The sequence below is a fragment of the Oratosquilla oratoria genome, chromosome 19, assembly GCF_046742065.1.
Source record: "Oratosquilla oratoria isolate Oo_2021 chromosome 19, ASM4674206v1, whole genome shotgun sequence".
Taxonomy (NCBI): Eukaryota; Metazoa; Arthropoda; class Malacostraca; order Stomatopoda; family Squillidae; genus Oratosquilla; species Oratosquilla oratoria.
This window is the reverse complement of record NC_134795.1, coordinates 26,500,254-26,519,269: the sequence shown is the minus strand read 5'-3', so window position 1 is coordinate 26,519,269 and position 19,016 is coordinate 26,500,254. Positions and strand designations below refer to the sequence as shown.

Below are 19,016 nucleotides of genomic sequence, written 5' to 3'. Positions count from 1 at the left end.
TTAGCTAAAACTGGTGAAAGAGGATTTCCCATAGCCATCCTGAAGATCTGTGTGTAATATTTCCCCTCAAAGACAAAAGAAGAATTATTTACACACAGACTTATTAATTTTATAAAAATTTTACAAGGGATACCATCAATACTGTTACCTAGAATATTTTGGAGAAAGGTTAAAACATCTTGAATTGGGACATGAGTACAGAACCCAATAACATCGAAACTAACTAAATTGTAAGGATCAATGTCGAGAGATTTAATCTTTTTAATCAAGTCTTCACTATTTTGAATAAATGAGTTAGAAATAGTGCCTACAAATGGAGAAAGCTTTATCACATGCCACTTAGAAAGCTTATAGCTTACAGAGCCTACAGAACTGATGATGGGCCTAATGGGATTACTTGGTTTGTGAGTTTTAATGAGCCCATACAAATAAGGTGTTAAAGGATTTTGTGTAGAGAAATATTTAATCAAATCTTCTCTATCTTTAAGTAATGTTTTTAATTCTTTATGGAAATTCTTATTAACTGTGTCACTAGGATCTTTGTTGAGTTCAGAATAACTGTTTTTATCTTGTAAATGATCAATTACTTTGTTATCATAATCACTTTTATCCATAATAACCAAGGTGTTGCTTTTATCAGGCACGTTTGATAAGAACATAAACTTAAGCTATGGTCATTTTAAATGTGATAAATTGGTAACCCAAATGGTCACCAAGATCTTTCCGCCAGATTGAGCCTATGTGTTGGTCAGGTCGATAGAGGTAAGGTCATCCTCCCACCTCGCATTGTATTGTCACCCCCTTATGGTTGCCACCTGATACATTTAAACACAACTCTGTATCTGTCATTTAGTCTGAAGATGTAATATACGAAAGTACTTACTGTCTACAAGTTTCCCTTCTCCTGTGGTTATTTTGCATTTTTGTATTATGGTGATGTGATTGCTTGCATATATATGTATATATATATATATATATATATATATATATATATATATATATATATATATATATATATTGCATATTTGTCTTATTGTATAAATTTGATTATGCACTTTCTTCCTCTCCTAAACCCACATTGAACTTCCCTAGTTAATTCTGTTCCCCTCCTAATCCTCTCCCACATGCCTTACTATCTACACTTAACAGACTATAACTTCTACATTCACATTTGCCCTCTTCCTTTGTACAGTAGAACTCTACATGAACTCTCTAGTCCAGTTTAACACTTCCCTCTCTTAGGCACACATTAAACAATCTCACTTGCTATTCTATTATACCTCCCCTTCACTGGTCATTCAATGTCACATATCCTCCCAAACTCCATGACTAACTACTGTACTTTAGTTTATCATTCAATTAAGCTACCAAGCACAGTCATCTGCAAACAACTGGTTCAACTCCCATTTCTCTCCACTATCACTTACTAGCTCCAAACCTTTGCCAAGCATCTTAACATGTGCATGCATGCACACACGTTGGTCAAAGTGGCAGTGAAGTTCGGACTCCGGAGTTATCCAAGAATTTCGAGGATCACAACAAGGAAGTACCTGTGTTGTATTTATAGGGAAGGGGAAAGTTCGAGGTGTAGTAGGAAGGTGATGAAAAAGGAGAAAGGGAGGGATTACTGAGGAAAATGGAAAGAAATGAGGAAGACTGGGTCCAGGAAGCTAGACGCCATGTCAACAAACAGCGACCGGGTGATAATGAAGATGAAGGGATTAGCAAAAATGTAAAGAATAGAAACAAAGATAAGAGCAGTGCAGTGGAAAGTGAAAATAACTATTTCTATGGATTTAATGAGGGAGGACATGAAAACTTCCCCCAACTAGTAAATCTAGAAGAGAAACTAAAAGAAATTAATGAAAATTGGGAAGCTAAGTAACAAATAAAGTTAATTACTCAAAGAGTTGATAAGCTGGAAGAATTAAAGAAGGATAATCAGAACCTAACTAAAGAAATAGTAGAATTAAAAAGACAGTTAAGAGAAGTAAAGGAAGAGAATGAGGAATTAAAGAGAAGTAATAAAGAGAATAAAGAGTCCATAGCAAAAGAGGTAAGTGGTTGGAAGAAAGTACAAGAGAACAATAAAATTGAATTTAGAGGTATAATGAAACAGCAGATGAAAGAACAAACTAAGGACACAGTTATTAAAGTGATGAGGGAAAAGGAGAATATCGTAAGAGACTTAGCAGATAAAAAGATATGTATGATTATATTAGGGATGGAAGAGAAGTATATTGTAATCTAAATAGGACTACAAGAATAAAGGGGGAAAACAAAAAAGTAAATAATATATTAGAGGTAGTTCAAGATGAACCAGAAATAGGGAAATAAATAGAAGAAATGTATAGGCTCAGGAAATACAATACAGATAAGAACAGACAAATTAAGGTTAAATTCAGGTCACAAATGACAGCAGAGAATATCTTAGGAAAAACAGGGAAACTAGCAGACAGTGAGCAATATTAAAAGATATGGATGAATAAAGAGGAAAGAGAGGATGAGAAGACAAAAAGACTAGAAGCTAAAGAAAAAAAATGAGAAAAGAACAGACAGAAAAAGAGAAATTCTATTGGAGAGTAGTGAATATGAAAGTGAAGAAATGGTTCATAGAAGAGGAAAACAGAAGGGAAACAGAAAACACAATGGAAGTAACAGAAAATTTAAAGTGTCTTACGCAAATATAGATGGATTAATAACAGGCTTGAACGAATTGAATGATTATCTGAAGGAAAAAGAACCAGACATAATGGAAATTGTACAGACAAAATTGAAAGGTCCACTACCACCCAACATGGTGCATATAATTATTGGACTAGAAACAGAGAGGTAAAACAAGGGGGTGGAGTTATGTTCCTGACTAAGAAGGATATAAATGTGAGGAATGTCACATATGGAAAGAATAGAGTAGAGATGATTAAGATGGAAGTGGAGGACAGGGATAGGAAGAGCAGAAAGTTTGTAGTAAATTATGTGCCTCCTAAAACGGCCTTGTGGGAAGAGAGCGAACACAAAAGTATGTTAGAAGACACAAGGATAACACTAAATAAGATAATGGAAGATGGAGGAAGAATAGTTATAATGGGTGACTTTAATTGTAAAGAAATCTGCTGGGAAGAGATGACAGTAAATGGTGGAGACAACTTATGGGGATTGTGGTATTCCCCAAGGCAGTCGTAGCTCCTCTTGTGGATTGGTGCCACCTGCATAGAGCCGGTGGCCAGGGCTGGTTGCCGCCGTTTGGCCCCCAACTCTTGGGGTTGGGGGGTGGTCCCACAATGTAGACGCTGCGGCTCCAGCTGCCCAGGATGTAATACTTCACCCCATACCATACAACACATAATGGAAGACTGCATTATACACAATCATGCACGCAAACAACACAACATACACTCTATAAAGGATTTGTGGGAAAACCCAGTTTCGGCTGTGGCATTCCTTGGGGAGACGGGACTGCTCGGACAGACAGTCTAGGGAACGACAACAACAACAACAACAACTTATGGGGGATCGGTGCCACCTGCGTAGAGCCAGTGGCCAGGGCTGGCTACAACCTAACAAATAAAATATATAACACAGACATGCACAATAACACCAAAAGATGGCTGGCCAATTATCTGGCAGGTAGGAATGCTTACGTGTCATATAATGGCCAATCATCGCACATCAGAAACATTAAGAATGGAGTACCACAGGGCTCTGTTCTATCCCCCACGCTCTTTAATCTATACATGCATGACTTACCCACACCAAACACCTCAGAAATACAAATCTCTTCCTACGCAGACGACATAACAATCACATGCACACATCATAACACAGACAAAGCTGCAGAAATAATCCAGCCATACCTTGATACACTCAACACATGGTTCATCACAAACAGACTCAAAATAGCTCCAACCAAATCTACAGCAACACTTCTCACCAATTGGACAAAAGAACACAAATACATACCTCATCTCTACATCAACAACACTCTAATACCACACACGAACACACCGAAAATTCTTGGTGTAACATACGATACATCCATGTCTTTCAAACAACACATCACAAACATAAAAAACAAATGCACACCCAGACTTAACGCACTTAAGTCAATCACTGGAACAACATTTGAACAAAACAAAAAAAACTAATATAACAATATACAAACAATGCATACGCTCAGTGATGAATTATGCGAGTCCTGCATGGGCTCCTAATCTCAGTGAGACACACCACAACACCCTTCAAATCATACAAAACAAAGCTCTAAAAACAATTACAGGCTGCACAAATACAACACCTACAGACCATTTACACCATGAAACAAAAGTCCTCAAAGTCAAGGACCACCTCGACATGAGAGGCACACAAACACTTGCTGCAGCCACCACAAACACATAACACCTGCTACACTACATAGCAGAACACCCACACACACCAAGAAACATTAAAATAACACCCAAAGACCTGTATCACACACAGATACTCTCTTCTCTTCCTCCACAACCACCAAATGCCGGCCTCCGGAAACACATTCATAATCATATCTCTCACCGCTCCATTAATACACTGCTGCATGCCAGACCCCCTGATATCCACCCTTCTAAATCCTCTCTCCCACGAAAGGACAGAGTCCACTTGGCCAGACTGCAGTGCAGCCACCACCCAGCACTTCTTAGCTACCAGAAGAGGCTGGATGACCACATTGTGAACAGCTGCCAAGGATGTAACACTTCACCCCATACCATACAACACATAATGGAAGACTGCATTATACACAATCATGCACGCAGACAACACAACATACACTCTATAAAGGATTTGTGGGAAAACCCAGTTTCGGCTGTGGCATTCCTTGGGGAGACGGGACTGCTCGGACAGACAGTCTAGGGAACAACAACAACAACAACAACAACAACTTATGGGGAAATGTACTACTTGATATGATCATAGAACATACAATGACGCAATGGATTCAAGAGAATACTAGGTATAGAAATGAGGAAGAACCATTGTGACTGGACCTAATAATCACATCAGAACCTGAAATAGTGGACAAGATTGAACATAAGACACCAATAAGTAAAACTGACCACATATTGGTTAAAATGGAACTAAATGAGGAAAAATACATGAAAAAAGAACAATATAGAAAGGGAAGATTGATGTATGAAAAAACAAATTTTGATAAATTAAAAGAATTCTTTCAAAAGCAGACTGGGAAGGAATACACAAGGAGGAAACAACAGTAGAGAAATGGAATATTTTGAATTCTTTTTATAAAGGAATGGAAAAGTATGTCCCAAGACAAAAACAAGAAAAAGAATATGTAAAGTGCTGGTACAACAAAAGATGTTGGGAGTTAAAAGACAAAGCTTGGATAAAATGAAAAAAAGACAAAAGACTTGAAAAATGGAAAATATATACTAGTTATATTAATGAATATGTACAAGTGTGCAGAGAAGAAAAGAGAAAATATGAAAAAGATGTCATAGAAAAATGTAAAAATCAACCAAAACTATTTTACAGATTTGTAAACAACAAACTGAAAAACAAACAAGAATTAGAGAAACTACGACAAGGAGTTGAATACATAGAGGAAATAGAAATGGCAGAAATTATGAACAAGCATTTTAAATCTGTGTTTATAAGGGAGTACATGCACTCTAAAAAATAGAATATTGAATGGGAAGAGAAAGTCCCCCCTATGAAAGAGATAGAAGTATCAAGGAATGAAATAATGAAACACTTGAGTAATCTCGATGTCAGAAAATCGCATGGACCAGATGAAATAGCAAACTGGATTTTGATAGAATGCAGGAATGAACTAACAGACAAAATACATAGCCTAATAAACAGTTCATTGAAAGAATCCAAGGTAATTTGGATTTAGACAAGTACGATCATGCGTCACAAACTTAATGTGTTTCTATTCAAGGCTAATAGATGTAATACAAAAGAGAGATGGATGTGCTGATTGTGCATTTCTAGACCTGAAAAAAACTTTTGATGAGGTGCCACATTATTCCCGTGTAGGGGGAAAAAGCATTTGGTATATGTATGCCACATAAGAAGTTGCTTAAAAAATTAGAAACTGCAGGAGGAATACAGCACAAACTGCTGAAGTGGATGGAAGACTTCTTGCATGAAAGAAAAATGAGAGCAGTAATAAGAGACAAACACTCTAATTGGGATGATGTGATAAGTGGTGTTCCACAAGGAACAGTTTTGGCCCTAATAATGTTTGCTATATATATTAATGATATGAATAAAGAAATTGAAATTTATGTGAGCTTCTTTGCTGATCATGCAAAATTGATGAAAATAGTGAACACTGAAGAAGATTGTGAGTCACTATTGTGAGTTCAATATTAAGAAGTGTAGTATAATGGAATTTGGAAGAAGCAAAAAAAGAATAGTGGGATCACATAAATTGGGAGAAGAAGAAATAAAAACAGTAGAAAATGAGAAGGACCTGGGAGTCATTATTATGAATAATATGTCCCCTAAGAAACATATAAACAAAATCTTTGGAGAAACTTATAATTTAATAAGAACAATCAAAGAGGCATTTACATACCTGGATGAAGAAATGGTGAAGAAAATACTAATCACTTTGATAAGACCAAGATTGGAACATGCAGCGACGATGTGGTCACCAAGCACAAAAAAATGTATAACAAAACTTGAAAGAATACAAAGAGCAATTACAAAATTGGCACCAACACTCTCAGAACTATCATATGAAGAGAGGATCTAATAGAATGGGATAGTAGAAATACAAGAGGACACGGAAAGAAAATCAAGAAAGACGGTTATAGAAGAGACCTGAAAAAGAACAACTTTCCCCACAGAGTAATAGACATTTGGAACAAGTTAGATGAGAAAGTGGTGTGTGGAAAAACAATACATGAATTTAAAAACAGTCTAGATAAAATGAGATATGAAGACGGGACACCACAAGCATAGCTCCCCTTCCTGTAAAATACAACTAGGTAAATACAGTTATAGAAGAGATCTGAAAAAGAACAGCTTTCCACACAGAGTGGTGGATGTCTGGAACAAACTGGACAAAACAATAGTGTATGCAAACACTATACATGAATTTAAGAACAAACTAGATGTTGTGAGATACAAAGACAGGACACCACAAGCATAGCTCCCCTTCCTGTAGAATATAACTAGGTAAATACAACTAAGTAGGTAAATACTTCATCCTCAATTAAAAGGTAATAATATCCCTTCCATCTCAGCATTTTGAAGATGAAGGATCATTTCTGACCCCCACTATATTGCTGGGGTCAGGGGCAATGGACTAAAGCATAGCATTTCCAAAGCAGAATTTGATAGTCAAAACTGGTTTACCTCCATCATTTTATCATATAGAGAATCCCTTCCTCATCCACTTAAACTAATCCATAAAACAAATAAATCTATAAAGCAAATAACAACTAACCACATAACACATATATACCTGTACATAAAAATAAAGATTTTAAAGTGTACATTACCATGTCTTTGAGCTGCCTTTAGGCTGATCATCTTCACAAATGTGAATGGAGCTATCAGATTCTGGGATTTCAAATGCATCATCATTACTATCAGCGCATGAACTGTCATCTGAATGCTTTGAATCTGAAGAATTATCTACAGTCATTTGTTCCTTATGTGTTCTTTTAGGGTTATGCCTTGTTGTTCTCTTTGACAGCATTTTCTGAATCACCTCCTCATCTGTATAAGATTCTATGAAATCTTGATTAGAAATGTTTACTTTATTTCTAGTGTTGATTTGCAAGCCATCTGGTTCTGAATGGCATGAATCATCAATGATATAGCTATAAATGCCATTCCTACTTATCCTTTCATATTCATTAAGATCTAATCTTTTAAGTAAAACAACTGATTTCTTTGTCTCGAACCTTGCTGTGCACTTGTGTTGCATCAAATGCAACTTACGATTTATCCTTGGTCTTCGAATGACAACTTCATCAGAAGAAACTGAACTATCACTTTCGTTCTCAATCCCACTCTTTCTGCACTGAAAGTTAGACTTTATTGAATTCTTTGTAAATCTCTCTTTGTCTTCTTGGTAACCCCTTTTTTGAGGCAAATTGAGCATTTCATGGCAAAAATTTGTTCTTTCAGCAGACATTTCTTGCTCTGAACTATATAGCTCTGCTCCAGAGTCACTCAAGTTTTCCTTAATTCTTTCCTGATGAACCAAATATTCCTCTTCTGATGAAAAAACCAATGTTTCGGTATCACTTATATCAGGCAGCTCTTCTTTGATGTTGATGGGAATACCAAGAGGTAAGAGCATTTCTTGGTTTTGTTTATCTGAATCTTCCTCCATAATAGAATCTTGAATTGTATCATTTTGAGCAGTTTCTGAACTGATTTGCGATATACAAGAATGAGAGTTATTGGATTGGACTGTGGAAGTAATTGCATTATTTCCATCTTTTTTGGTATTAGATGAATTATGAAGTGGGATTTTCTGCATGTCTTGAGAGTGAGCTGCTGATGGTAAAGTTTCTGACATACTTTTATGAATAAAACGATGATCTGTGCGATCCTCAATAGAGATACTAACTGCAGCAGGGATATCTTTGCCACTGTTAGCACAATCCATTAAAACTATACTTTCTGCAGGAAAAGATTCACCACGGTTATTATTCTCTTGTGTAACTGCCTCCTTTTGGAATGTAAATATATCTTGTAAAGATACATTAATAACTGGAGATAGTTCTCCATTATCTTCTTCTGTTGTCTCGGATGTATTTGGAGACAAGTTCACTGAGAATGGTTGCGTTTCACTCAACTGCAAAGGAGTCATATTGGTTGTATTATTTTCATTTTCAGAAGAAATATCTCTCATTGCCACAGATCTATCTGGGGATGAAAGAGTTGAAATTGGCTGTTTTTCATTTATCTGATATAAAATCTCAGTATTTGTATTAGTTGCACTATTTGATGATGCCTCATTTACATAATGGTTAGTATTATTTACTGTACCCATTTCACGTAGTTTGATCCGCTTAACAGGTTCTGTGTGATCAACATCATCTGTATTTTTTCCTTTGTATCTCATTTCATTACTATTATTTTCATCAACTTCCTCAATGCTACCCACTCTAGAACATTGCAAATCTGGAGCCCTGGCTGAACTATTTGCTTGTTCCTCTTCCTCTTTACTTGATGAATCACTAAATCTCGATTTCATTTCACTTGGTGTTAGGTATCTGTAAACAAATATTAATCATTAGAACTTTTCTGAAGTTCAGAAATCTCTCTTGAGCACTCAACCAAACAAAGAAAAACATATGTGAACATAACATGTTTTTTCAAGATACAAGTTAATAACATACTTACAGCCTACACAGTTTCTTTGCTGTTGATACATCTACGTCAAACTCATTAATTCTGTGCACAATGACTTTGCGAAAATGCTCTTTCATGGATTCCCATGAACGATGAGGACAAACCTGTAACAAGATTTTTCATATCTAAGAAAATGGAGGGGACGGAGAGGGGGGGGGGTCGCCGATTAAATGAAGCGGCCTTGCTGTGGATGTGCTGTGTCTTGCGACACTGCTTCTGACCCAGGGTGGTGGGCAGGGTGCAGGGATGACCCGTCATCCAGGAGGTGCTCAGATGAGAGGGAGGGTGGGAGGGGTGTGGAGTGTATTTAGGGATGAAATGGGTGGGAGTGTTTTTATGCCTTTCCCTTTTTGGCTACCTCCCTTGGAAGGGGGAAAAAGCCTTGGTATATGTATGTATGTAAGAAAATGGAGAAAAGTTGAAGATGAGCCAGTTGTTTGCTGACAATACTGCACTTGTTGCAGGATCAGAGGATGGATTGAGGAAGTTAGAGTCAGAGTTTGGAAAGGTGTGCAAAAGATGGAAGTTGAAATGGGTAAAAGTAAAGTGATGAGATGTACAAAGGAAGAAAGTGGCAGCAGACTAGAGGTGAGTTTTAGGGAGAGAGACTGGAGAAAGTGGATAGTTTCTGACAAGGCTCTGGAGTCGGAACACAAAACCTCCGACTCCGACTCCTCTATTTTTGGCACCACCAACTCCGACTCCGACTCCTCTATTTTTGGCACCACTGACTCTGACTCCTCTTCATGTAATTAACCGATTATGGCCTACATATTTTATAAAGCCTATACAACACACATACGCTCCAATTCCAATCTTGAGTAGACTTATATCATTATAACTGGTTTATATCAAAGAATAAAGATATATGTTATAGTGTGGCTTTCCTATGTTTGACCTCTTCATTAATACTTTATTACTGAAGTAGAGATTTTTTGAAAGGAAAATGAAGAAAATTCAGTAAAATAAAGATTCTATAATGTACCTCTTGATTTAACTACATACTGGTACTGCTATGTGATTACTGCGATGGACATTACTCTGGTTCTGGAACCGATCTTATCGATACAAGTACAATACAAGATACAGCTGAACATGTTTGAAATGTGAAACATTTTTTTCAACTTTAAATATCCTTATTTCAATAATTCAATGTTAAAAAGTATAGAGGGGACAAAGAAGGGAAAAGGAGAGAAGAAATAGTATTATTGCATAAGTCTACAGTTGAAATCATAATTATCCTACTGTTTGGCAACACAGCAGTGGGAGAAACCACCAAACTGATGGAGTGATGGAAACGACGCATATGGAACTTGACAGGAATATTACAGCTCCCGTGACTGTGTGTCAACAGAAGGTGTAAAATGGAGGTGTTTATCCAATTTATTCAAGTAATACAGGTAAACGTCGACTTACGATGGCATTAGGTTTCGATAGAGCCATCGTAAGACGATTTCATCGTAAGTCGATCCCCAATTTGTGTATCACTGTTCCGTGGTCACTGTACCTAGCCTACCTGTATATTAACCACCAGAGATACTGAATATAGCCTATTAAACATGTACAGTAGTTTATTTAATTATTTCTATCCTTTTTACCATATTCAAACACTATAATATGTATTTTCAGTACGGAACTTAAATCTCGCGGGCAGCAGCCAATGCCAGCCATACGACGTGACGTAATAATACTCGCATCATAAAATATAGTCACCGCTTATATCGATCGTTCTCTCTTTCACCCGCGAATTTTGAAAACCACAGAGAATGGGATTCAAGGCACATTTGAGAGAATGTAAAAACACAGGGGCGACTACAATAAATATAATCAAGACGCCGATATGGCAGCGTCGCGAATCCACTTGCTCCTCATGACGCCTACGTGTACGGCACCGTATGGAAGGGGTTAAATTATCATATCGTCGTCGTCGTCGTCGTCATCGTAAAGTCGAACAATCGTAAGTCGCGACCATCGTAAGTCGACGTTTACCTGTACTTTGGATGTTTATCAGTCTATGTATAAATTTGAAAGCCAGCGTTGCACAAGGACGTTTTGGGGGTTTAGTGGAATGACCATGAAGATACGATGATGAGATTTATTACATTTTATCATTTTTTTTTATATATAATCTACTTATAAGGAGTGTGCACTGCATAACTCTACAGACTATATGAAAGAATTATAAAGTGTAAATTTAACTGGAGTCGGAGTCGGTATATTTTTACTGACTCTGACTCCAGTGACACCGTAATTGCTTCCGACTCCACAGCCCTGGTTCCTGAATATTGGGTGCGACTGTGACAGGAAAAGGAGAAGTAGAGGTGGAAGTAGAATGTAGATTGAGAGATGCAAGTAAATGCCTTGGGGGATTAAAAAGTGTAATGAGAAATAGACATTTGGGAATGGATGCTAAGAGGAGACTATGAAGGAGTGATTGTGCTACAGCACTGTATGGGACAGAAACATGGAACATAAGAGAGGAAGTGAGAAGTTTGTGTTTGAGATGAAATGCCTGAGAAGTATGATACGAGATACTAGGCTGGATAGAGTGAGAAATGAGGAGGTAAGGAGGAGAACAGGGGTGGAAAGGGAGTTAGGAGATTGGGTAGATGAAAGAGTGTTGTAATGGTTTGGTCACATGGAAAGGATGAGTGAAGAAAGATTATTAAAAGAGGTGTGGAAGGCAGAGATGGAAGGAGTGAACATAAGGGGGCAACCAAGGATGAGATGGATGGATGGGGTAAAAGGGTGTTGGGAAAGAGGGGACTGTCTTTTGAGGAAGGATGGGAGAGAACAGAAGATAGGGGTGAATGGAGAATGGTTGTGTATGAATGATGCTGTGATGCATGAAGGGGAGTGGGTGGGGGATGGTGGGGTGGGTGAGGAAGTATGCATGAAAAATAAATTGATGCAGCCCAAAGGGATTTCTCCCCATCTTCTCCATTTCTGCATGAGGGGACGGAGAGGGGGTTGCCGATTTAATGAAATGGCCTTGCTGTGTCTTGTGAGACTGCTTCTGACCCAAGGCAATAGGCAAGATGCAGGGATGACCTGTCATCCAAGAGGAGCCAAGATAAAAAGGAGGGAGGGGGAAGAATGGGAGTGGAGTATGTGGGGATGGAATGAGTGGGAGTGTTTTTTTTGCCTTTGTTTTTGGCTACCTCCCTTGTACATACATACATATACCAAGGATTTTTCCCCCTTACAAGGGAGGTAGCCAAAAGAAAAAGGCATAAAATCATTCCCACCCATTCCATCCCTAAATACACTCCCCACCCCTCCACCCTCCCTCTTATCTTAGCACCTCCTGGATGATGTGTCATCCCTGCACCTTGTCCACTGCCCTGGGTCAGAAGCAGTGTCGCAAGACACAGCACATCCACAGCAAGGCCGCTTCATTAAATCGGCGACCCCCACTCTCCGTCCCCCCAATGCATAAAAGGAGAAGACGGGGAGAAATCCCTTCGGGCTGCATCAAAATTTTGCTCACACATACTACTTTACCCCCCATCCCCCTGCCCATTCCACCTCATGCATCACAACATCATCCATATACAACCACTCCCCATGCACCCGTCTTCTGTCCTCTCCCGTCCTTCCTCAACAGACATTCCCCTCTTCCCCAAAGCCCCCTTCACCCCATCCATCCACCTCATCCTAGGACGTCCCTTCATGTTCACTCCCTCCACATATGCCATCCATACCTCTTTTACTAGTCTTTCTTCACTCATTCTTTCCATGTGTCCAAACCATCCTAATACTCTTTCATCAACCCTATTTCCCAACTCCCTTTCCACCCCTGTTCTCCTCCTCACCTCCTCATTTCTCACTCTATCTAGCCTAGTAACCCCCATCATATTTCTCAGACACCTCATCTCAAACACATTCAAACTCCTTCTCTCTTCCTCTCTTATGTTCCATGTTTCTGCTCCATACAGTGCTGTAGCACAATCACTCCTTCATACAGTCTCCTCTTAGCATCCATTCCCAAATGTCTATTCCTCATTACACTTTTTAATCCACCAAGGCATTTACTCGCTTCTCTCAATCTACATTCTACCTCCTCCTTCATTCCACCTTTTCCTGCCACTTTTGCTCCCAAGTATCTAAAACTATCCACTTCCACCTTAATGCTCACTTCCAGTCTACTGCCACTTTCACCCCTTGTACATCTCATCACCTTACTTTTACCCACATTTATCTTCAGTTTTCTTCTATCACACACTCTCCCAAACTCTGTCACCAACTTCCTCAATCCCTCCTCCAATCCTGCCACAAGCGCAGTGTCGTCCGCAAACAACAGCTGGCTCACCTCCCACTTTTCTCCATTATCTTTAACCATCTCCAATCCCTGACCCACTACCCTTGCATTTACCTCTCGCACTATCCCATCCATGTATAAGTTGAACAGCCAGGGCGACATAACGCATCCTTGACGAAGTCCCACCTTTACCTTGGAACACTCACTCTCTCCATTTCTAATCCTGACACAAGCTCTACTACCCTCATAAAAACTCTTGACAGCTCCGAGAAGCTTTCATCCTATCCCGTAAATCAGCAAAACCTCCCACAGTGCCTTTCTGTCTACCCTGTTGTAAGCCTTTTCCAGATCCATAAAAGCCCAAAAAACATCTTTCCCCTTTCCTATAGCTTTCTCACATATCTGTCTTACCACAAAAATCTGATCTACACAACCTCTACCTGTCCTAAATCCACACTGTTCCTCACCAATTACTCCCTCTGTTCCTCTCCTAATCCTCTCAATCAAGATCCTCCCATAAGCCTTCCCAACTACACTCAGCAAGCAAATCCCTCTGAAACTACTACATTCACACTTGTCCCCTTTTCCCTTGTAAAGTGGAACTATACAGGCACTCCTCCAGTCCTCCGGCACTCTACCCTCTCTCCAGCAAACATTAAATAACCTCACCAGCCAGTCCACCATCACTGTACCTCCTTTCTTTAGACATTCTGCATGGCATCCATCCAGACCAGGTGCCTTACCTGCTTTCATCATCTTAACAACTGCCTTCACCTCATCCTTCCTTATTTCTCCTCCATTCTCCTCACTCATCACTCTCATTTTCTTAGCACTTCCCACTGCAGCTATCTTTCCCTCCCTATCCTCCTTCACATTTAGCAACTCCCTAAAATATTCTGCCCATCTTCCCCTTACTGCCTTCTCTTCCATTATCATCTCCCCATCTGCACCTTTTAATTTTTCTTCTCTTCTTGATTCGCCTCCTCTTCCTCTCTTAATTTCTTTCCAAAACATCTTTTTATTACTTTCAAAATTTTCTGTCATACCCTTACCCCATTTCACATCTGCTCTCCTCTTTGCCTCCTTTACCTTTTGCTTTACTTCTCTTTTCTTTTCTTTGTACCTCTCATATGACTCCCTCTTCCTATTTTGTAACCAATCTGTAAAAGCTCGCTTCTTCTCTTCTACAACCTTCTTTGTTTCCTCATCCCACCATTCACTACCCTTCCTTCTATTTCCTCCTGTCCTTCTTGTTCCACACACCATCTTTGCACACTTTGTGACTCCCTCCTTGAACCATCCCCATTCCTTCTCCACACCTAGCTCTACTCTATCCTTCACTCCCTCCCACTCCTCCTTCAGCTTCTTCTTGTACTCCTTCTCCTTTTCATTTAAAGAGTTCACTCTAAGCACCTCCCTACCTTTTGTCCCTTTCCTCTTTCTCCATCTATCCTCCACTCTCAACTTACCTTCCACCAAAAAATTATCTGATATTCCCCCACCCTCTCCCCTTAGCACATGTACATCCTTAACTCTTCCTATCATGATCCTATTTACCACTACATAATCCATTAATGATCTATCTACCACCCTTCCATCCACCACCCTCTCCCATGTGTACTTATGCTTGACTTTCTTACGAAACACTGTATTTCCTATCATCAACTCTCTTTCTAGACACATTTCCACCATCAACTCTCCACTATGATTCTTTCTTGGAACTCCACGTTTCCCAACCACTCCATCAATTGGATCATTTCCTACCCTAGCATTAGGGTCTCCCAGTACTATTACATTGATATTTCTCCCTAAATCCTCTATGCACTCATTTAGATCTATCCAAAAAGCCTCCCTGTATTCTACACTCTTCTCACTGCCAGGCCCATATGCACTTACAAAAACCCACATCTTTCCCAGTTTCACCTTCATCCACATTATCCTTGAGGAGACCTCCTTCCACTCCACTACACATTTACCTATCTCTTCACTTACTAGTACCGCCACCCCTTCCCTCCCTTGCCCTCTCTTCACTCCTGATAACCTCCCACTTACACTCCCAAACTTACACTCGCCCTTCCCTTTCAACTTAGTTTCACTCAAAGCCATCACATCCATCTTTCTTCTCACAAACATACTATATCTCTTCCCTTTTACTCTCATCTGTACCACATCCACGCACATTAAAAGACCCAAACCTTAGGGTGCTGGTCGGAAAACTCCCAGACCTTCTTATACCTTTACTTTTTTTAGGAATTTCCCCTGTGTGGCTACAAGGAGAAGGATGCTTGGTCCCAATCCCTGTCCCTTTCTTCTCACCTCTTATGATCCAAGTGGAAATACTTGGTGGCAGTATTCTTATCCCCCACCCCCTTGTAAGGTGGAAAAAGCCTTTGGTATATGTATGTAAGAAAAGCAATATGCTGTATGAATAAATCTATAAAAGACTTCTTCCCCATTACAAGGGAGGTAACCAATTGAGGCATACACCCACCCCAACCCATCCCACACCCATTTGCTTTCCTTGTGGTGGTGGCAAGGAATGGGAAGGAGAGGGGGAATTCTACAACCTTGTTTCCCATGCATCCTGTAAAAGGTGACTAAGTGGGATGGAGTGACAGGAATAGGTATTCTGCTGTATGCTCAAACTACAAATCTATCTATATACCCAGAGCTTTTTCCCCCTTATAAGGGAGGTAGCCAAATTGAAGGCATGTATCTACTCCCACTCATTCCATTCCCATCTACCACCCTTTCCCCTCTCTCATCTTAGCTCCTCAAGGATGACAAGTCATCCCTGTATCCTGCCCAGTGCCCTGGGTCAGAAGCAATGTAGCAAGACACAGTACATCCACAGCAGGGCCACTTCACTTAATTGGCAACCCCCTCTGTCCCTTCATGCAGAATGAGAGAAGACAGGAAGAAATCCCTTTGAGCTTTGTCAAAATATCATTCACACATAAGCACACCCTACCCCTCCATCCCCTGCCCCTCCCTTCCTTGCATAACAGTATCTATACATAGTCACTCTTCACTCATCCCTATCTCTTGCCTTCTTCTTTCTGTGCTCAACAGACATTCCTGTCTTGCTCAATGCCCCCTTCACCCCATCCATCCATTTTATCCTTGGTTCTCCCCCTCAAGTTCACTCCCTCTACCTCTGCCTTCCACACCTCTTTAACTAATCATTCATTCTTTACATGTGTCCAAACTATCCCAATAATCTTTCATTAGCCCTATCTGCCATCTCCTCTTCCACTCCCACTCTCCTCCTCACCCCCTTGTTTCTCACCCTATCCAACCTAATAACCTCTACCATCTACCATACTTTTCAAACATTCTATCTCTTAAATTCCAAGTCTCTGCCCCATACAATGCCATTGGCACAATCACCCCTTCATACAATATTCTCTTTGCATTCATTCCCAGATGCCTATTTCTCATTACACTTTTTAATCCCTAAGGAATTTACTTGCTACTCTCAGTCTACAATTTACCTCCACCTCCATTATTTCCTTTCCTGCCACTTCCTCCAGCCTCTCTCCTTTTAGACTTACTTTCAATATAATTACTATACAGATATGACTATAATTACTAAATATATATATATATATATATATATATATATATATGCAAGGTTGACCACGAAGAAAAACTATTAAAGCAGAGCACTTTCGTGTATTCACATCTTCAGTGTATTACTTGCACTGAAGATGTGAATACATGAAAGCGCTCTGCTTTAATAGTTTTTCTTCGTGGTCAACCTTGCATTTTCAAGAACACACGCTTCCAATGTTTTTCCTGCATATTAATATATATATATATATATATATATATATATATATATATATATATATATATATATATATATATATATATATATATATATATATATATATACTCACACACACACACCAATGGTTTTTTCTCCCTTACCAGGGAGGTAGCCAGAGTCAATCGGGCATATACCTATTCCCACCCATTTCACTCCCATTCACTAACCTTTCCTCCCTCTCATCTTATTTCCTCATGGATGATGGGTCATCCCTGTATCCCACCCAATGCCCTGGGTCAAAAGCAATGTAGTAAGACACAGCACATCCATAGCAAGACTGCTTCATTTAATCAGCAACTTCCCCTCTGTCCCCTTATGCAGAAATATAGAAGATGGGGAGAAATCCCTTCGGGCTGTGTCAAAATATCATTCACACATAAGCACTCTCTAACCTTCCCCCCATTCCATATCCACTTCCTTCCTTACATCACAGTACCATCTACACACAGCCATTCTCCATTCACCCCTATTGCCTGCCTTCTCCCTTTCTTCCTCAACAAACATTCCCCTCTTGTTCAATACCCCCTCCCATCTGGGGTATTGGGTCCCCACCTGGGTCCCCACCTGTGTATATCATTGTAGAGTAAAAATCTGCTTAGTACCATGCAGCTGATACTTTAGGACAACGTTTCCCAACCTAGGGTGCTGAAATCAATTATAGGGGGTGCTGGGAAGTGATGCACACAAAAATCACATTGATATATGTATCATTGATTACCTAGTTGTGCATATTTGACTTTTTTCCATACTATTTTATTCTTTTAGGGTGTTCTTATTTCTTCTACAAATAATATTGTAAATTTGTTTCAGTTCTAAGGAATCAAGAAAATAAATCATCAAGTAGTACACTTCACTTTCTTTTATCCTTCTAATAACAAGATAGAGGTGCTGGACTGCTTAGACATGACAACAGGGGGTGCTATGGTCAGAAAAGGCTGGGAAATGCTGCTTTAGGGTCTATATAGGGTGCCCCTACAGACCAGATCCACACATCATTTTGTCTGTGTTTGATGAAATATCTACTCATAGAGAAATTATGCTATTTTATTGTACTGTGACTTGTATTGTACTCTGTTATACTGTTCCTTTCCCTATACCACTTTTCTGAATATATATTCCCCATTTTCACCTACCCCTGTGGTAGGGGAGAAAAGAATACTGCCACTGAATTTTCCCACTCAGGTCATAAAATGTGACTAAAATGGGATGGAGGATGGAACTAGGCATCCTGCTCTCTGTAGCCCTAAAGGGTATATTCCTACAAGAAGTCAAAGCACTATATAGATAAAACTATATATATACACTAAGGGCTTTTTCCCTTTACAAGGGAGGTAGCCAAAGTCAAAGGCATAAATCCACTCCCACCCATTTCATCACCACACAGTCCACTCCCATTCACCACCACTCCCTCCTTTTCTTGGCTGCTCCTGGATGATGGGTCATCCCTGCATCTTGCCCACTGCCCATTGTAAAAGGAGTGGCATCAAGAGGATGCCTAGACTCTTTATAGGAGAAAATTAAGTAAAGGGAAACAGCCAGTTTCCCCAC

At 39.5% G+C, this 19,016-nt stretch overlaps 1 protein-coding gene across 6 annotated transcripts in view; it reads right to left on the bottom strand.

Moving 5' to 3' along the window:
* LOC143035818 (uncharacterized) overlaps nt 1-19,016 on the bottom strand; it is a 109,387-nt gene that overhangs the window by 63,162 nt on the left and 27,209 nt on the right. For all 6 annotated transcript variants that reach the window (XM_076202827.1, XM_076202828.1, XM_076202829.1 and 3 more), the window contains exons 6-7: nt 9,367-9,479; nt 7,506-9,236 (exon numbers count right to left, since the gene is read on the bottom strand). In XM_076202827.1, the coding sequence (XP_076058942.1) occupies nt 7,506-9,236; nt 9,367-9,479 (1,844 nt within the window). The remainder of the gene's footprint in view (nt 1-7,505; nt 9,237-9,366; nt 9,480-19,016) is intronic.